Consider the following 21,373-nt stretch of genomic DNA (forward strand, 5'->3'; position numbering starts at 1 on the left):
GGGACATATTCAGCCAGCCTGATGGCTATTTAATTCTAGTCTACAGAAAGTTATTTGGAAACATTAGGCAGAGTGACTAATCAAAATTTAGATCAAGCGAGACCAGGTCTAAGAAAGCATGGCCTAAAAGTAAGGTCTCAGGGGTCAGATCTATTAAGCCCAACTCTCCTATCCATCATAGCTTTCTTATGTGGCTGTGGGTAACTCATCTGGCTTGTGTGTGTCTCAGTTCCAGGCAAAGACAAGTATTTGTTTCTTTCCAGTGACTGCTGGAAAGGATTAAAGACTGCAAAGTAGTCAAATATTACAATTGACAAAGGTTTGTATAAAAACATAAGTGACCTTACCTTCTCCCACGTGACATTTCCAGAGGTAGTGTTTCTGAGCAGCATCTTGTATTCTGTCGCATACTGCAGGTAAGAAAAAAACCCAAACAAAACCACTATGTTTGCGAATCAGATCATCAATATGACCATATCATCTAGCATTTCACAAGGAGGAGATTGCTGTTAGGAAGACTTTTTCTGGAGACCATACTGTGGAGGCTAATAAGCCTGTCCTATGCAAGAAAAGGGACTGACACTATATGCAGCTCCTTCCCCATGTGGCAGCCAAGAAGTGCTCTGTGACCCCCTGAGCTCCCAGATTTGGGCAGCAGCCAAGGAATTCCCCTTTCCTCCACCCTGCTGTTGCTCACACACCACACTGTCGCACTGGCTCCTGCAGAAGGCAAGTGGCGCTTGCACTGTTTCACTGTTAGAAATGGTGAGGCAGCCATTAAAATTGTCAGTAAAATATCTAAAATCTGGGGCAACAGTTTACTTTGATAAATAAGCTAGACGCCTCGCAAAAGCAGGGCACTTCTTTGGCTTGTTTTCTTTAGATATAAAATAGGGGACAGAAAAGCTTATGTACTTGCCAATTACCTGTGAAAATAGCAGCACAGAGGAAAGGAGGACTTCTTTATTTCATCCCTGAACATACAGAACCCTGACACTTGAGGTATCACAGAATATCTTTTTCTTAATGATATTTTTGTATTGCTCCTATTTTTATTTATGGCATATTGACTTGTACTGTATTATATGTACACTCAAAAAGGAACTTGATTTTAAGAGTTTGACCTTGGTTTTGATACAAAAGCAAACAACAGAATACCATAAAGGCAAAAACTATTATTCTGCTCCTGTATCACAAAGAATCACTCTGCCCCATAGCAATATTCTCAACAGCATCTATCCTGACATCTAAAGTTAGCACTAAGAACTAAATCAAAATCTTCTTGGAGCCCCACAGCTCCTGTCCATCAGTTTAAACCACACTATGTTGTGGTGCCAGTTATCATCCTACCACACTTGGTCCTCTGTTGGAAGAGAAGCCAGGCTGAGCAATTAATCCAGCAAGGGATACAATGGAAAATACTGAATAAAAGCATCAGGCAACAGGTAATGCTTACACAGAAGAGCCTGAAAGTCTTCAGCCTTGTCTATTCTGAGCCCAGCTCCAAACTAGGTACCCAAGGGTTTCCTCACTAGCTCCTGCAAAGTGATAAGCAGCCTGGCACTAAGAGTTGCTATTGCTGCCCAACATGGCACCCAAAGTACAAAAGTTTAAAGAACATTTTTGGTGGAGGTACAAAACATAGGCTATGAATATACTTTTGTTTGAGGAGTATTTTTCAAAATCAAACCATTTGCCATGGAAGTTGTATGTCTGATTATGTCAGGTGCTTTTAAAAATCCCACCTACTATAAGTAAATTAACTTTTGGTATTTTCTACACCATCTTTCTAGTCCTTTTTCCAAAAAGAGCAGTCACTTTGTCTGTCTGTGCGCTGTAGCTCACGTCCAAAGTCCACACATCTTACCGTTCGGAAAGCTGCAGCAACAAGATTTGCAGGAAACAGGTTTCTGTAAAATACAAACAAGAAAATGAAATATTTCTTGTAAAACTTCTAAAATGAAGGCACCAAGGTGTTCTACTCTCAGAAACTGAATTAGTTTTGCAAAGGCAAGCATATTTGCATTAGTGAGGTACATACTACAGAAGACACCATGGCAGCACAGAGCAGATGTCTTGCTACATCTCCAGAGGTGTGAATGCCATCTTCTTTTGCTCACATAAAAAGGTCCCTGCTTGTCTGCCACACCTAACCATTTCGGTAGTGACACCAGAGGCGATCAGACACAATGTTAGTTATACACACCCATCAGCCAGTGGCTACAGAAACTGGCTTAGCCACACCAGCTGCAGCAACAGCTTATGGCCTCCAGGGTCAGGCAGATTTTTAACATTACTCATGTGATTACACTTTGCTCACAGCATCAACATGAAGGACAATCCAATCAGCAAAATCCACTTAAAAGAACAGCTTAACCCTTCAACACAACAAGGTCAGCTTCCCTGAACACCAAGGTAAAGCAGAACAATGTCACAGGCCAGAGGTGTCTGCAAGGGCTTAAATAGTTAAACAGCACAGATGAAAGCAGAGGCAACTCATATGGAAAGTTGCAACATCTGAATTTGGTAGTGCTTTCGTACAGAAATGCAAATTGAGCACCAGGTTTGTGCAGAGAGGATAGCATGCAAAGTGACATACACTTCTACTGGGCATCCAGTGTATATGTGCATCTATGAAGCGACAAGGACAGGAAAAATGGTTAACTGGACCATGTAAGGAAAAAGTTGCTTCTTGTATTTTATAGTTGTTTTTAATGCTACACTTCTTTCCCCCCTTATGGTGTGCAAAGAGCATGTGTTCCCCTAGCCAAATGGCAGCTTTTTTTGCTGTGTCAGAAAGCAAAATAGGAATAAAAGCTCACCTCTGGGGTCACGACAGGACCCTAGCTGGTGAGAGCAGGAAGGGTCTAGGTACTAACTGAAAACACTGCCAGCCGAATGCATCAAGGAGGCCTGGCAACTCTTACGGTAAGGAAACAAAAGACCTTACCTAGAGCCAGTTAACTGTGGCAAAACACACTTCGGTAGCTGCTCCCCATTCTTGCTCCTTGCACTGCTCCAAGGAAGCTGCAGCTACCTCCAGGCTGTGCCGTGCTAACCTCCCCCCCAGTTCTTGCCATAGTTACCCTGGCAAACATGATTTTAAACCAGGCTTTCAGTTGCGATCATTCCATGAATGACATGGAAAGTGCAAATCCGAACCACAACAAGAAATGGAGCAGCAGAGTCAAATCATTGAAAGCAAGAGGGAGGTTAAAAAATGGCACAGATAAGGATATTGGTCTTTTCCATTGCATAGCTCCATTATCCTGCCACATAGTGAGGGTTTTCCCACAGCCTTGACAGCGATGTAAAGTACACGGACCTTCATCAAACAAGTGGCTGCTGTGAACTACCTCAGCCTGCCTCTCTGTTGCATTGCAAGTGTATTAGGAGGCAGCTGCAAAAGCCAAATTGCTGTAAGAATAACTTGGCTTCTGGAGTCTACATTCCACTGAGCATGAAAGAAACAGCAACTTTTTCTCCTTAAAATTTGACAATACAGCTGTCTGTCTGAAAGTAGGAAAGCGAGCTCTAACTCTGCAGAGATGCTTAAGAATTAGTCAAATAAAATCAATGGAACAGCTAACGTCCACCAATTCTTGCATGGATGGAACTCTCCGGTGGATAAAAACCTCATATAAAGTAAAAGCAAACTTAATTTTATCAGGAGTAAAACATCACATATACAAATGGGCTCAGCTCAGTGCACAGTTTTAACGAAAAAGAAGAAAACATGCTGTTGGGAAAATAAGGATATTTCTTTTCAACTTTTCATAGCAAGATGATTACTTTTTTAAAAAAAGAATTGACTGGATTTTGAAGAATCAGAGAGATGAAAAAAGACTGAAAACCAACCAGAAATCAAATTACCTTTTTTTTTTAAAAACAGCTTTTCCATCCTGACAAAACAAAGCCAAGGGAAGCAATCCTAAAGCCTAAACAATACGGTTCTCCAATGTTTAAATGTGGCCAAGAAACCAAACCCTCCATAATTTACACAGTATGTCAGGCATGGGCCTCAGTTATTAAACACTAACTTAACTCCAAGCATATACTTAAAGCACATACTTGAGTGATGCCTGCTACAGCAAAGCGAGGGGCAGGTTCTTGCTTCAAGTGTGAACAGCACTAAAGCTATTCAAATACGAGCATATAGCAGTCTCTCTTCTTTATCCCTGGAGCAGTGGTCACAGGACTCGACTCTGAGGACAGCAAACAGCATTTCTGACAATCCACCAAGTAAAAATTTTGCATCTTAATTCAGCAGCTCAGAAGAAGCTGTGTTTTGTTCAATCCAACTTCTAAGTACACCTGGCTGCAAAGTCCCAACAACACGTAAAATAATGTTTTGCTCCTCTTTGTTTCAGATCCTGAAGTTTAAGAACAAAATCTGTTGGGTCATAAAAAGCAACCAACAAATAAATGGCTTACCTTAGAGGCACGAGTTCTGCACAGACTACACTCATTGCTCACCTAAGATCAGTCAGCATGCGAATTAAATTAAGCTTTAATTATGGGTGGGTAAGACCGCAGTTTTCTGCCTTAAGATGGATATGTGCAAGAACACCACAGCAGCACCTAAAAAAAACAGGTCAGGATGCTGCATGCTCCAGGGAGAGCCAAAAGCCGGCTGGTGACCTGCCTGGGCTCATCATGTGCTTGAGCCTGCAGGCTTTGCTCATGGTGCACAGCGAGGCAAAGTTCACCCGCCACAGAAACCCAGACCTAGCTCTGTCCCTGTGAGCCGGTGTTCGCTGTGTCCCCAAGCCCAAGCGGAGGACTCACAGGGGAAAGCATGAACACCCCTCCTGTCCGGGTGAACAGGCAAACAGGAAAGCTGATGAGCTGGGTAATTGAGCATGCGAATTAAATGTGGGCATCTGGCAGTTGGTTTTTCCATGCAGACCAAATATTGAGAAGGGTTTTTTGCTTTGAAAGCCCATACCAGATGTGAACATAGAGTTTAAGGATATCACCATGGTTATATCACTGGATTGTTGACTGTTGCTGTTGTTTCTCATGGCCCCATCCCTGCTGCTGAGGAAACCCTGAGTCTAGGTGATAAGGAGCCCAGCACAGGGGTCTGGGATCAGGCACCCTTGGCCCTGTGATTCAGAGAGACGAAACTTGCTGTATGTGGCAAGAATGAGATGAGCCAGCAATGCACGACATTACAGCAGGGGGACAGATGTGCTGCATGCACCCCTGATGCTCCATTGCTGCCGGGACCTTGCTCCATGGAGAGGGATGGATTACCCATGCATGGACCCAACTGCCTTTGTGGTGTAAAGGCAAAGTAGGTGGTACAGAGAGACTTTACTCCCCTTGCCAAGCACCAGGCAGGAAAGTCTCTCTCTGCCTGTTGCAAGTCGTGCAGACAGTCCGTCCCCCCCAAAAAATCAGAAATCCATCAGACAGCTGTCAAGGGTGACAGCTGTGTCCTGGGGCTGGAGCGGCAGCTGGGCTGAGCCAGAAAACCTCCACATACCTGCACAACACACAGTGTGAGAAAGCACCCATCTCAGATCCTCTTAAAATAGGAACCAGAAGGCAGCAGCACCAGGGCAGGAGTTTCAGGGTCTGAATACGTTGTGTTTGAATACTGTACTCATCCCACCATCTCCCCATGCAGAGCCAGCTAAATGCAGCTTTTTCCTTTTCTCAAGTGAAAAGCTACTCCCACCAGGCAAGAAGGGACCATTACTCCCCTAACTGAATTTAGCAAGGAGGACTCACTGTATTTTTGCTGTAACAGAAATCTTAGTTCAGCTGCAGCATCTGCTACTGGAAATCCTAGACAACTAAGGAAACCTGGAGCTGTAAACGGAGCAAAAAGGGGCTGTAGCTTCCATCCTTCTCAAGTTTGATATTGCAGGCGAATTCCTCTCTTCCTTACCCTGTATCTTTCCACCAGCAGGATAAGGATGGCACAGGAATGCCTTCATTGCATTTATAAGGGATTATTATTAACTGTTTCTAAATGATTCTTTTGCTAGAGCTCTGCAAACAACTTTGCTGTGGCAGCAAAAGCATGAAGGGAAATCCAGGCAAGCAGAACAAAACCCTAAAATACTACACATTTGTCTTGCATTGCTTCACTCCAATACCTTTATTTTAATTTCTGTCCCAAGATTTTCATTCAATATCACACAACAATTTTTCTCATCTGCATTTATGTGGATGCACAATACATGCCCTGGACATATACATATTTATGAATGTGTGCATTTAACAGAGAAACTTGAAAATGTGTTTACTTATAGCAGGTATTTGGTACTTTTTGCCTTAATGGTCCAGTCTGCATCTTCGTTGCTTAGAAAATAAAACATAAGTGGTGGGAGTCAGTAGTAAAAGGTAATGAATATAAAGAACAAAAGAAAGAAGCAGAAATGTTGAGAGGCTTCCTAAAAAAACCCCACCAGACAGTGCAGGCACATGAATGAAAATGTTGAGTTCTTCCTACAAAAATCAGTCAGCAATCCCTATACTTCAAGAGAGGGTCTGGGCTCAGAAAACAATACAAGCAAAGGTGGACAGTAACATTTACTAGTTCCCTTTTTTCTGAGGGTACCCCAGAGTTAAGAGTTAGCCATCCAGCTATGAAACCCAGTGGCTAGCCTATCTTGGGGACCTGACATTGGTGTAACTGCAGCTGTTCCCTGGCCACTTCCTATTCTATTTATCACTACAAAGGTGGCATCTCCCCCTCCTCTCCTAACAGTCAAGTTTTGCTCTCTTTCCACATTGGGATTTCAGAGACAGCCTTCATGGTTGCTGCTGTTGGGTGACTCACTGGGAGGAGCAAGACTATAAGAAACAAGTGCTACCGGAGCAACTGGTGCCTGAGCAAGGGTCACTGCATGAGTGCTCTGGACCCCATGGTCCACCCTGGCCATCTGCTTTGTAGCCCAGCCAGCAAAACACAACCCGTGCTTCTCCCTGCACTCAAGCTCATGTCTGCATTCCCTCTGGCTCCAACGGTGCTTGGAGCCAATGCGTGGGCTTGCTGACGGCACCGTGGGTACTCCCTTTGGCAGCACAGCTGGTAACCTCTGGCAGAGAGACAGAAAGGGCAGTGAGGAACAAAAAAATTTAAACTGCTTTTGCAGACTTGCCTGGCAGCCTGAGAAACCCTGACCTTACTGCTCAGGGCAGACACATAGACCTCTGCATACCCCTCCTATAAAAAGCAGATGATGCTACTACCTCCTTCCCTCCCCAGACTGTTAGAGCTAGAGCTGGATTAAGACCAGAATTCCATTCCCAAAGCCAATTCCAGTTTCAAAACATGTTTTCATCCCAAAATTGGGCAAAGAAAGCCTGTTCCAGACCTTTTTTCCCACTAAAAAAATATTGTAAAACATTTTGTTGGAATGTTCCTTCTTGATGAGTGAGATTTTCTACTTAAGTCTTTTGTATAAAATTACAGCAAAACATTGACCTCACTGAAATGAAGTGGCAGGATCACCCACTGTTGGAAATTTTGACAGGATCAATAGGTTCCTGTGAAACTTTAATTTTGTTGAATCAGCAAATATAAATCAGAGCTAAAACAAAACTCTGACCTTATCAAAACTTGCAGTCTTGACAATTGCCAGTCAAAAGTGTTAAATCAATAGATTCTTGCAAAACACTTGATCCTGCTGTTTCAACTGCTTTCCAACAAGCTATAGGTTGGCTGTGTTAGCTGGTGGCTGGAGTCACTTCCTTGTCACCACCTCTCTCCTCCTCACCTGTTTCTCCCTGGTTAGACACCTGGCATGATCCAAGCCAAGCTGGCTCTCTGCCATGTCTCCTACCCAGGTGGGTGCTCAGCCCCAGAGCCCACCATATCACAGCTAGCCTCTTCCTCTACCTGCTACCCACTTCATAGCCAAGCTGATAAGAGCTCTTCATTCTCCATTTTGCCTTCTGCACCAAACAAATGAGTAAGGGATGAAACCAGAAATTCCAAAATTTTCCTTCACTCTCCTCATCTTCTGCTGGCACTCAGCACTCACCTATTTGGAACAACCAAGCTGCTCTCCTTGCCAGATGCTCTGGAGAAGCCTGTCTTTCTTCATTGCCATAGGACAGAGTTAAGAAAATCCAAGGTCCCCTCTTGAGTTCAGAGCACACCCCACTTTTGGGGTGGTTTTTTTTTTTTTAAGCCATCAGCTTTGTAGAAGCACCTCTGAACTCTTGCTGGATCCCAGCTGTGATAGCTGAGCTGCAGTCTCTCCCTACCTTTGGCCATGCTCATCTTTTAGGGAGCTCCAAAAGCTGCCCACATGACAGACCTGAGATGAGATGAAATGAGATGAGATGAGCCATCAGCATCCCTGCTGTGGGGCACAAAGGCACCTTCAGGTCAGCTCTGCTGTTCCCAACCTGCATCCTGGGGCAGAGGACAGCATGCCTAAGCGCTGGCCAGGCATGCTCAAGGCTTGCCTCCTGCACTTGCCAGAAGGGAAACCAAGAGGGTGCTCCAGCACCTCCAGTCAGAGGAAGGCAGACAAATTAGACCTGGAAGTTATGGTCAATGGACAAAAACAGAGGCTTTTGGTTGACCAGCAAGTCATCATTTATTTGCTACCAAAGCCCAAGATAAATCTCTTTTCCAGAGGTCATGTCTGCATGCACAGTTGCATGTTTGTGTGGAAGCTTTAGACTTGGAAACAGAAAATCGCAACCAAGAATTAAGCTGGCCTCCAGACATCACTGCAACAATGGAAAGCAACATCTTTGGTCATTAACTAATACAATTCCCAAAAGCAGAAGGGATCTGCATCCTGGGAAAGGACACTCTGTGTCATCCCTGCAGAAGCCATAGCAAATACTGACTCACAGCTGTGATCTCTGCTTTGCTGTTTCTACCTTGGGCCACCTTTTACATCTGCATTCAGTGCTGTAGGGGGACTCAGTTTACCCATTCATGCCTCATTTTTACCTTTTACCTGAAACTGAGCAGTGAAGCCTTGACAGACACAGCCAGTCTTGTGACACAATTGAAAACAAAGTTTTATTGTGTCTAATAGAAAGTTTCATGATCAGAAGAGAGAAAAGGAAAAGCAAAGAGCAGGATGCTGCAAGACCCACCCAAACTAAAGGTAACAGTTTCAGCCCCCCAGGCCCTATATACTCAAGGCCTCATTAACTGAAGATGAGGTTACTGTGGCACCTTCCACCACAGCAGGGACCAAGATCGATGCTCAAACCAGAACACCCACATTTTCAACAACAGTTAAAAAAAAAAATAAAAGGCAGACTGAGAGAGATATTATTTCCAGAAAATCACATAACTCACTCCATCCCTGGGTCTGTCAGGGATTTGCGCTAAGACTGGGAGTTTTAGTGACGGCTGTGTCCAAATGCATCTTTACTGGACTGGATTCTGCTGTTGCTGCTGTGACAACTGGACTGCCCAACAATGTGGCTACAACAGTCCTTCCCAGAAAAAGCTGAATTCACAGCCCACTGTACATGCATTGGAGGAAAGCCCCCAGCCCCTCATTTCCCAGAAGGAAACCCCTCTGCAACCCGCATGCTTTACCCAAGTCTCATCGTTATGAGCATTACTTTAGAGTTAAGGACTCAATCCCACCACCATTACAACCCCTTCAAAGATAACTCTCCACCTGCATTTACAGACCAGAACAAGAAGCAGCTTTCTGCTCCCAACTTCACAGATGTTACCCACAGCCTGAAGCTTGCTGGAGCATTCCTGCTCTGTTTCTCAGCTACATCCTACTCTGTGCTGCGTGGCGATACAAGAATGAAACACCAGCTACAGCAACCACGCCAGGATGCACCCGGGGCTGCCACTGCTACACTTCCCAACTCTCCTGGTTGGGCCGACTCCTTTTTTTTTGTAATTTTCCTTCACCTGCCTACACTTTCATTCAACTCCACATCACCTTCACAGCCAGTCCACCTACTCGCACTGTCCTGTTATTACTTCTTAATATGCTCTGTCAGGAATTTCTGGTCCTTAAGAGAGGTCCTTAATTGTTGGTCTTTCAGAGAGGTGGGCTGAGGACACGAAGTACGTGGTTGCCAATGGGACAAACCAGACGTACTTTCTGTCCAAACAGAACATACGTCTCTCTGGGGGAGAAAAGGACATTAACATGGATTCGTAATTACAGTTCTGAGGTTGTTTTGGTTTTTTTCTTTAAAAAACTCTTTTTATCTTCTTTGCCACATCTGTTTACCCAGACACAGCTAAAAAGTCTCTCAGATGAAAAACTGAACTCATAAAAGCAAAGCAAACGATCTGAATAAAAATCCCCCACTCAGCTTCGTAATTACAAAGATATCCACTAAGCACAACTCTCCAGCCACTTCATTGGTACGCAGGTGACCTCCCTTAACTCTTCTGTTTGCATCTTGGTAACAACATCTACCACCTCCAAAGCCGTTCATCTTCCAATGTTTCAGCAAACCTCCACACTTCCCTGTCTTCCTTTATTCCACCACTTTACTCTGGCACCTGTAATACTTTCTTGTGACTGCCCGACACCACTCAGGTGTGGCAGAGCCAGACCCAGGGCAAAAAAACACACTGTCTGTTCTCATCTGGGGTTCTGCACCAAGATTCATCAAAGGACAAGAGACCGCAGTTGGAAGTCTGATACTCAAAAAGCTGGCCAGATATTTGCCTCATTTGTGTAATTGTTTCTGTCTTATTTAAAGAGCTGGACAGATCTCAAGAAAACAAGGGCTCTGGGGAAAAAAAAAAAGGTAAAGTCTGCAACTTTGCAAGGAGGAATAAGGATAAAACAGAAAGACTATGATCTGGTTAGAAGTGGAAGCCTTGCTTCGAGGTAGTTTTGGGGAATGAGAGTCTTGTCTTTGCAAGGTGCAGAGGTGGGATGGGAAGCTCATGAACATACAGGGTGTCCTTCCTCATGCTGGACTATGTTTAGGGTACATCCTCGATGGAAACATGGGGTTGCATTTCCATGCCTGCATCTCCAAGAGGCAGGTTGGCATTTGTGTGAGGAAACTGAATAAAGGGTGGGGGAATAAAAGAAAAAGGTGCATGTGAGGGATAGGGAGAGCTGCCCTGCCCTACCTGTGGGAGACTGGCAACGACAAGCAGCGGGGCAGGGGAAGGTGCCAGGCAAGGCCATGCCTGCTCTGCAGCAAGCATCCAGGAGCTGCTCTCCCTCCAGGTGGGACCAAAAACGGGTCCAGGCACCCAGAGCTCCGAGCAAGCCTTGACTCATCCTCGCAGCCACCCAGCCAAAATTAAAAATAAAGGAGGGAGAGGTAGAGCACCATACAGCCCTGCACCTGACCAGGCTGCAGGTACCTGGGCAGAAAGTGGTGCCTCTGGAGAAGCCAGGATGAGGAGAAGGAGGAGGATGAGGAGAAGGGGGGGGGGGGGGGGAAGGTTCGGCGGCCGCCGGCTGCAGCGTGCAACACCGCCGGGTCTGTCATCATCCTCCGGCGGCGGCGGGGAGGGCGGGAAGGAGGGAGGAGGTGGGGGGGAGCGGGGCGGCCTCACCTGACGAGGTCGAGGAAGGAGTCCACCGTCTCCTTGCTGGTGGGCACGCCGCCCGGTAGCCCCAGGCCGGGAGCGTTGAGGGCGGAGGCGCCGGCGCCGGGGCGGACGATGAAGCCGAGGGCGACGGCGAGGCCGGAGGCCAGCAGCGTGGTGCCTAGGAAATAGCCGAGGGCGATGCCTCCCAGGCGGCCGAGCGAGCGGGTGTCCAGGCTGGCGGCTCCCGACACCAGGCTGCAGACCACCAGCGGCAGGATCACCATCCGCAGCATCCGCAGCAGCAGCTCCCCCGGGAAGGCCAGGTAGGCCACCTGCGCCGGGCTCAGCACCGCACCGCGCACGGCGGCGCCCAGCGCCACGCCGGCCACCACCCCCGACACCGTCAGCACCACCAGCGCGTTGCGCCGCAGGAAGCCCCAGCAGCCCCGCAGCCGACCCCCGCCGCCCCGCTGCTCCGCCGCCGCCGGCCCCTCGGCGCGGCCGTTGCCCGCCTTCTCCTCATCCGCCGCCTCCATGCTGCCCGGCGCGGCAGGCGGCGGCGCCCTCCCGGCTCGCCGGCTGCCTGCGCGCGCCTCGCGTCCCGCTGCCGCCCGCCGCTCGACCCACTGACTGACCGGCCCCGCCGGCAGGCCCCGCCCCCGACGCGCGCGCGCGGGGACCGGCGCCAGCCCGGCCCGGCCACGCCACGCCTGCGGGGAGGTGACTCCGGCCCGCCGCCCCGCCCCGCCCCGCCCGCGCGGGGCCCGGCCGCGCGGGGCGATTGCAGGCGCGGGTCGCCTCAGCGCCATCGCCGCCCGCGGGTCCCGCACGTCCCCTCCGCGCCCCCGCGGAGCCGCCCGCGCGCTACCCACGGGCCCTCGGCGTACCCGCGGGTCACACGCGTGTCCTCGTGGTTCACACGCGTCCGTCCCCTCGGTGTCCCCCTCCGTGTCCCAGAGCTCACACGTGTCCCCCCGGCGGTCTCCTCAGTGTCCCCCTCAGTGTCCCTGTGGCTCACACGCGTCTCCCTAGCGTCCCCCTCAGTGTCCCCGTGGTTCACACACGTCCCCGTCGGTGTCCCCACAGCTCACACATGTCTCCTCAGTGTCCCCATGGCTCACAAACGTACCCTCTGTGTCCCTATAGTTCATACACATCCCCTCAGTGTCCCGTGGCTCACATATGTCCCCACAGCGTCCCCATGGTTTACGCACATCCCCATCAGTGTCCCCACAGCTCACATACATCTCCTCAGTGTCCCCCTCAGTGTCCCCACAGCTCACTCACACGTGTCTCCTCAGTGTCACCTGGTTCACTCACATCCCCTCAGTGTCCCCCTCCTCTCTCCAGGAACCTCTCGGAGAGGCAGGAGCCATCCTCTGTGCCAGGATGGGTCATGGCTGTGCCCCCATCCCCACGGTCAAAGCCAGCCAGCAGGTCCGCAGGCTCATTGGTGGCAGGGTGGCACGGACACACGGGCTCCGAGCATGCGTCCTTGAGGAACCAGGCTGAAACTCACATCTGACCACGTGAGCAGGTTGTCTGAGGAGCAGACGATGTCTCTGACAGCACGAGGCGCTGATAAAGGACACCTGGGGCTTTCAAATCCGCAAGGGCCGTGGAGGTACAGTACTGTCACGTTTGCTCACGGACGCAGCTGCACGAGCTTCAGCCGATGTTTGGATTTTAGAAGGGGCTTCATTTCAGTTCATTCCCTTGACATCAGCAAAGCACAGCCTAGCAGAAAACACGCTGTGAAAACAACCAGCCACACATTTGCTTTTTGAGTAGACCGGACTAATTAAAGAGACTGAAATAATCCTGATTTAATAAGACTCTTTTCTGCTTTCCAGCCTCGTGGATAGATCCGAAGATCCCTACACCATTGCTGGAGCTCCTGGGAATTGTCTCCATCTAAATAGGTAACAACTCCACCAACAACTAACTGTGTCCACCACCACCCACCTCAGGGCTCAATGCAAAGTCTTGACCTGCAGCTTGCTCTTGCATGAAAATTTGACTCAGGATACCAGGCATATTCTTAATGATTTTATATTTTTTTTCCTGGTGTCGTGGTTTAACCCCAGCCAGCAACTAAACACCATGCAGCCGCTCACTCACTCCCCCCCCACCCAGTGGGATGGGGGAGAAAATCGGGAAAAGAAGCAAAACCCGTGGGTTGAGATGAGAACGGTTTAATAGAACAGAAAAGAAGAAACTAATAATGATAATGATAACACTAATAAAATGACAACAGCAATAATGAAAGGATTGGAATGTACAAATGATGCGCAGTGCAATTGCTCACCACCCGCCGACCGACACCCAGCCAGTCCCCCAAGCGGCGAATCCCTGCCCCCCCTTCCCCGTTCCTATACTGGATGGGACGTCACATGGTATGGAATACCCCGTTGGCCAGTTTGGGTCAGGTGCCCTGGCTGTGTCCTGTGCCAACTTCTTGTGCCCCTCCAGCTTTCTCGCTGGCTGGGCATGAGAAGCTGAAAAATCCTTGACATTAGTCTAAACACTACTGAGCAACAACTGAAGACATCAGTGTTATCAACATTCTTCGCATACTGAACTCAAAACATAGCACTGTACCAGCTACTAGGAAGACAGTTAACTCTATCCCAGCTGAAACCAGGACACCTGGTAACTTTCCCTTTGAGGAACACTTGGTTTTTGGAAGTCTGGGAATAAATGTTCTACCAAATTAGGATAAGCAGAGAGAGAAAACAGAGACTAAACTAAACAGGAAAGCAAGTATCTGCAAACACTTTCAAAGACATTCAATTCCACCAACCTCAAAAGGAGCAAAAAGCTACGTGGGTCCTTTAAAATTGGTTTTGAATTCTTTTTGTGAATATGTTTGTGAATAATAAACAATTAACTCTCTAAAATAATTGTTTCTTTCTGCATCAGAAGCATTTATAAAATGGATTTTTAATTAATATTTTGAGAGTATTCCTCATGAAAACATCATGCTTCATTTTTGCCTTGCTTTTTTCCCTGCCATTCTCTCCTGGTCTCACCCTTTTTTTTTCCATTAACCCGTGAAAAGCAGAAGAGAAGAGGGGAAAAGAAAGGACAACAGAAAATTATAAAATAAATATAAACATATAGAAGTCTCTATTCTCTGTTTCAGTTGAGAAAAGATTCTAAAAGCAAACAATGAGCCGAAATGCAGTTCCCATATGCAAACTTAAAAGCAAGGGGAGAAATTCAGGGAAGTGTGAACAAGAAGAGCATAATAAATAGGAAAACTCATCTGTAGCAGCACATGTATGAGACCAGTGCAAGAGTTAAAATTGAGCCTTTTCCACCATATGAATCAATAGTCGGCTCCTTCTCTCCTGGATGATCTCCCCATGTCCTTGCGGGGTTGACTTTGCTCAGAGCAGTACCACAAGAACAGCCGGGTGACCTGCAGGAACACACTCCTCCAAAATTGTAGATCCCACTGCATGTTTTTTAACCCATGCTAAGGCTGGTTGGTGATAGTCAGCCCTTGTGTCAAGCTTCCTGGTCAATGACACCATGAGAGTTCGGATTCCTAATTTCCCCTCCCTTTTTTTCCCCTCTTGATTTTCTGATTTAAACACTGATCCAAGAAGTTACCCTTCTTCTCTTAACATATCTTCAGATGACAAGGTTTTTGCCAAGAAGGCGGCAATAGAGCATGTGAATCTCCCACCATATGAATGGACATCATCCCAAAGACATTCTAGGCAAAGCTAAAAGTTTTTCCATACCCTGTGAGAGTTCATGGATGGCTGCAGTGATTAACTCTGAAGCCCGCTGACTTATTCAGTAGTAACCGTTGACTGATCCATTGTGTCATGTTTTCATTTGAGCACTTGTAGATCTTGGGAGCTTTCCAGTGAGTCAGTCTGCATGTTTCCAATGTCCACCCTGCTGGTGCTTCTAAATTAGAATTTTCAACTTTCCCTATTGTGACTTGAAGAACTTTTTTGTCTTGGATGGCTTTCACCTGCACAGGGCTAGAGTGCTTCCTCCAGAAATCAGCAGAGGGATCATAAACAGGCAACAACAAATAAACAAAACAAAAAAAACCCACAAAAAAAACCAGAAAAAAAATCCAGTTCCTTTCAAATAAAATAAAAAAATTCCTTTTGCTTTCAGTGAGGAGACAGCCAGCATAGTTTTCACCACTGGCCCGGGAAGGAAGAGGTCCTGCTGATTTCCAGTCAAATTCTGCTTGATATAATTTTTTGGTGTGGGTATTTGAAATTCCAGCCTCAGTGAAGGAAATGAAAAAATCTCAATGGGTGTAAAGGAATCAGGTCCTTCCTCTCTATTTTTCAGCACCAAGCAAGCAGAGTACAGGACTTATTTTGAGCTGTTTCCCTCAGAAAAGGTCCTGCTTTGTCAAGGGAAGTTGATATCGAGACCTCTCTGAGGAAAGGCTTATAGTTCCTTTTTCCTACTGCTCATCCATTCCCACTGTTAACCTTTACCACACTCTTGCTGCAGATCCATGGTATGGACACTCAGGATGGGATCTATATAATCTAGGTGTTGCCACCTAGAAATTTAATGACTAATTCTTACTTTTTCCATAGTCAATAGAGATATAGGGAAGGTCACCCCCTTTTAAAAGATGTGTCTGAGGCAGATGAAATGAAATTCCCATGGGGGTATCTGCTGTGCTCCACCGAGTATGGAGAAGACCTAGAGAATTTGTTTAGAATACCCAGGTTTCAGGTAATTTCTGTCATGGGACACCCTTGACTTACAATGCAGGTTACACCAAAACCAGACTGTACAACAATATCATAGAAAATCATTACTTTCCTCCCTCTGTGACTTCTGTATATATTATATTCACTCAACATTACAAACTCAAGATGATCTTTTGCTCCTCAGAGGAGATTTAACCTGGTATCTGAACTGTGTCCTACTTTTTTTCTGCCCTGACTCCCAAAATATAAATGTACCCTGGCCCTGAGGATGTCCACATCTGGAGCTAGCTCTGAACTTCATGGTGGCCTCCATAATAAAATCAAACCTCTGGATAGCAACAGCTGTGGTCTCTGGAGAAAGTCAGATTTGACAGTTAACTGTGCAGTGCTGCTCACCTCAGCCAGAAATGAAGGTATTAAAGACAGCTTCTGCCTTGTGATTTTTGGTTTTGGGGAAGGAAAAAAGTGGAATACACTCTGCATTACTACATAGTATCTATCAGTCTTACTGCATATGTTAGGTGTTATTATGCACTATCACGAAGCACAAGCATAAAAGACTATATGTAACAAATACTTCTGAAAGGGCAAAGCCCATGAAATAAAGTAGCAGTTGCTACACCCTTAGCTTTTGATAATCTGTGAGGATAATAAAGCTGTCTGGTGGGTGTTTTCTCCATCGCTCATAGGGTCACATCAACACATATTAAGTTACTGGCATGGAAGTGCTGCAATGACAGGGCTTTCAGAGGGTGGAAAAGCCCATAAGAAACAGAGGAGAAGGTTTTCCACACCTGAGGAAGATCAAGACAAAGTCTGAAAGAAATCAGACTTGAGTTTCTTTGCTAGAGGAGGAGAGGAAGGCTTTCAAAGAGCTGTTTGCAGGTCCTTGAGTTTCACACCTGATACATGCCCTCTTGGCACAGGTTAGAGTAGCCCTTGGGCCATGTTTCCTACAAAACCACATACCAGCTGTGTGTAGCAGGGGTGCAGTGAGAACTCATCATGCCACCTCCTCTTCCCCCTGTCTTCCTGCCGCTATCTCCCTCTTCGTAAGACTGGCAAGGTCATCTGCAGCTTTCAGGAGCTTCCTTGGGTCTGGTTGCTGTTTACCCTCTGTTCTTGGGAGACCTAACAGAAAACTTCGTAGGCTTAGAAAGACATCATCAATCAGCCCATCTCCCATGACTGCTTTGATATGAAGTAGTCTGATGCCTAAAAGTCATGGTGGGGGGAGGAGAGAGCAAGATGAAAGGAAAAAGGCAGGAAGGGGTTGGGTTTTATATTTGTGTTTTTCAAGACAAGCTTGAATAAAGGTGCTCCCAAACATCCCAGCTGAGATGTTCTGGGCAGCCTGCAGTGTCCCAAGGCGCTGTATTACAGAGTGGCCTTTTTCTGAGGAGAATACATGAAAAGCATGTGGGAGAGAGCATGTTTTCCACCAGGCAAAATGAAGTTCCTCAGAAGAGCCACAGCACGCTGGCTGAGGCAGGAAGGCCTAGAGCACTTCCTTGGTATGCAGACTTCAGCTTGGCAAGAAGACTTTGTTGGGCCTGGGATGCCAAGCAATTTGGACAGACTCCAGCCCCATCACAGAAATGCTCTCTGCCTGACTCGGGGGGGGAACATGAAGTGTGCTCCTCAGCTCTTCCCAGTGCCACCGACCAGCTCGCCCCATTGCAAGCTGGATGCAGGACCAGCCACCCACACGCAGCCACCTGGACTTATCGGAATGAGCCTGATTTCAAGACATCCAAAATCACGGAAAGAAGACCCCCTGGCCCTCAGTGGGGGTCAGTCCCAGTCCCAAACACAATCCCACCGCAGCATCACATGTGGATTCACTGTCTCTCCATGCTAGGTAAGTTCTCATGCCTGAACGAAAATATTCTGAGGATCAAGAAAAAAGGCCTTTGTGAGTGCATTTTCTAATAGCAGAGGCAGGCAAGGAATTTTGCAAATACCACTTGCTTGCCCAAACTCCAACAAAATATAAACTCTGCAGACAGGGATGGTTGACCTAGGGTAAATATTTAACTTTATTCTCCAAAGGCACATGAAGTTTTACCAGCAAGAAGATGAAAAATATAGAATAATACCCCCCCCATCTTGTTTACTCTAAGGCTCCTTTGAATGGCTCTGGAAACAAAGTCGAATTGAGACAGGAGTAAATTTAAAACTGGGTGTGTTGTGCCCTTTTTCAAAACCATAATAATGTACAAACATGAAGAAAAACAAATTGGTATGTGCTGGAAAAGAAGGGCTCCAACTTGCCTCCCAAGAATAATGGCATTTTCTCCTTCGTAGGGTCTTCCTGAGATTTTTCGAGGGTAAAATGGGGAAAAGACAGAAAAAAGGGCAAGAATGAGCGCAGATGTTCAAGATCTTGGATGTGTGGCATCCTGTCCTAGCAGGGGACATTGCCTCTAGCTGGCGGGGGAAATGCAGGGTCAGGCTTTTCAAAACAAGCTGGGCTGATCTGAAAACAAGCTGTGTGATCTCCTCTCACAGTGAAGCTTTGCTACCGAAGGAGCAAGGGAAACGATAGGAAGGTTTCAACTATGGGAAACATGCTTGAATGAAGAACTTGCAAGTGCTCCAAGTAGAAGTGCCTGCTGATTTCTCCCATGGTTGTGGGTTGATAAAGTGCCTTGCTGGTGGCAGGAGGCAGGTAAGTTAGACAGCTGAGGATTTGCCTGGCATTCAAGGATTAATACACAAGCAGAGCATGCCTTGATTTACATCAGCTGTATGGAATATGCTATAAAAAGCTATGTTAGGGAGATAAAAAAGCATGGGCGATCTCTGAACGTTGGTTGTGATTCAGTGGCTAGAAGCAGCAAGGGGAATCTCTGTTCTTACACATTTTATCCCTGATTACAGTATGACAATGAATACTGTATCCCTGATTACGGGTGACAGTAAATTGGGATGACAGCGAACAGGAGTGGTAAAGCTTCTGACAGGGAACGTAGGGGACTGTGCAGCTGCCCTTTGCCCACTGGCCTGTGAGGATGTCTTCCCATGCCCCCAGCTTGCTGCAGGACTGTGACAGTGGCCACACCAAGGGGCTGTGGGAGCAAAGGTGTGGACCAAACAGGTCTCTGAGAAGTAACTGCAGCTTTAGAGATCCTTGGGGCTGTGCAAAAAGAGCAGCAAAGTATCGTAAGAACAGTCATACTGGAAGGGAAGAACATAAGAATAAGCAAACCAAGAACATGTGATATTTTCTGAGAATACTTTCCAAGTATCCAACAGTCTGCAGCTCAGATGTTTCCAGGTGCAGTCCTTTGGGTTTAAAAGCCTTCCATGCGTTTTCCTCCTGCAAATTTGTCTGCTGGTTTTTTGAACCCCGTCATCTCCTTTCCAGAGATGATGTTAGTCCCGTACAGTGCTCACTGCATGCTTTTGTCACCCTCTGCACCTTTCCTGGTTCTTCTATACCCCTTCAGACCAGAGCACAAGAGCATGTCATGGATTGATGATAGGTGGAAACTCCTCTCTCCCTTGCCAGCTACAGCTAAGGCAGCAGAGTCAGCAGGCAGGGGCTAACGAAGGCAGCCCATTACGACCAGAGAAGTTGTTTCTCCACTTGACACTGTGCTTCAGTAGTAACACTGCTACATGCACTGCTGCCAAGGTCCGTGGCTGCAGATTCAAGCACGGCCAGTAGTCGCAAGGCCCCTGACGGCTGTGCATGGATTAGGCAGAAAAGTAACCAGCCTGGAGCAAAGAGCAATTGCTCCGTGTGTGTGTGTGTGTGCGCGCGCGCATGCATGTGTGTTGCTGTAATGCTGTAACAGGAGTAAAAGTGCCAAGGAGAAAGCAGGTACTTCCATTTTTCAGACTGCTGTTTTAGCACCTCACCACTTTGCCTGAGATTGTCAGAGGCGGTGTTACTATAACAGCTATACTTCATCATTGGGGGTATCTGAGATGATAATGTTTATGTCAGTGGTGAATGTAGAGCTCTCCCCTCCTCCCTAAAAAATTAGGTTTATACCTGATTGGTATAAGAAGTGGAGACTGTTGAAGAAAAGAAGTACTTGGTCATTTATGCCAATACCCCAGGACTGTATAAATCTCTTTTAGGGCAGTGAGAGGCAGGTAGCTACCAGGACTGCATCTAACCTACTGCAGAAGATGGCATCTGGCCAGCAATGTGTTCTGACCTGGTTGATTCACCAAGTGGGTGTATTAACCCCTTGTGTAAAGTATCAAACCACTAAAAACTTGCAGTGTTTGCTATATCCATGAAATACGGATTTGGGAAAGTGTTATGGCTTCTTTGCCTCTGTTCTCCGAGGCTGCCGTTCAGCCACGAAGTGCTATTCCCTCCTTTGTGATGAAGGGAATTTGGCATTCAGGCCCAGGAGATGACTAAGGCCAACCCACCTAAGGAGGCTGTAGGTCTCTGAGGCTGTAGGTCTCCAAGTCTGTGAATCCTTGGATTTCTGCTCAGAGGTAATCTCAGACACCTCCTCAGTGGGGGTTTCTCTTCAGCCAACCTGCCTACTTTTACAAAACTCAGAGAAATACAATTCCTGTGAGATCTCCACCCTTCGGTGAAATTGCATGCTGGAATCAAGAGCTATTAATGAGGCATGGATGGAGCCACATAGAGACACATCTCCCAGTGCATGTGCCAATGTACAATTTTTTAGGAACCAGGCTAAAACTTACCTTGTGTCTACAGTTGTCCCAAATCTCCATGTGAATCACAAAGTAGTTGTGCTAATAGTGGAGAAAGATGTGATGTAGGTTTTCTCTTTAATCCTGAAAAGATACATAGAAATATGTGGAAATGTGGGGGAGTCACATATGCATAAGGAAAATAGTAAACACCTACTCAGTGCTTTCCTGGGCAGCGAAATAAAAAAACAAAGTTAAGAGAAAAAGGAAACACAGAAACTCATGTAATGACACTGCAGGTTAGTATGAAAATAACCTCAAATTCTTGAGAAGTCACAGCAGCATGTTGCATTGCCACTCTCTCCTTTTCCTCCCATCATGTTTGCATCACGGAAAATGAGCTTTTTGCTGCTGAAGTCCACACTTTCAGACGCGCTTCTTAGCCAGACCTAGAAAAGTACATGGGTACCTAATGTTTTTCTGGGGGTTGTAATTCTCATTGATCTCAAAGCCTTTGAGAATCTGAGCTTACGTTACCTATTGTACAATTTTCAAAGCTGTCTAGGGT

General features: G+C 46.8%; 1 protein-coding gene across 1 annotated transcript in view; it reads right to left on the reverse strand.

Moving 5' to 3' along the window:
- The window catches only part of SLC1A4 (solute carrier family 1 member 4), a 37,413-nt gene extending 25,327 nt beyond the window's left edge, over nt 1-12,086 (reverse strand). Inside the window, exons 1-3 of the mRNA XM_052784191.1 lie at nt 11,495-12,086; nt 1,868-1,910; nt 348-410 (exon numbers count right to left, since the gene is read on the reverse strand). Of these exons, the coding sequence (XP_052640151.1) occupies nt 348-410; nt 1,868-1,910; nt 11,495-12,006 (618 nt within the window). The 5' untranslated portion in view covers nt 12,007-12,086. The remainder of the gene's footprint in view (nt 1-347; nt 411-1,867; nt 1,911-11,494) is intronic.
- Between the last annotated feature and the right edge of the window lie 9,287 nt (nt 12,087-21,373).

The sequence above is a fragment of the Harpia harpyja genome, chromosome 4 (genome assembly GCF_026419915.1).
Source record: "Harpia harpyja isolate bHarHar1 chromosome 4, bHarHar1 primary haplotype, whole genome shotgun sequence".
NCBI classification, from domain to species: Eukaryota; Metazoa; Chordata; class Aves; order Accipitriformes; family Accipitridae; genus Harpia; species Harpia harpyja.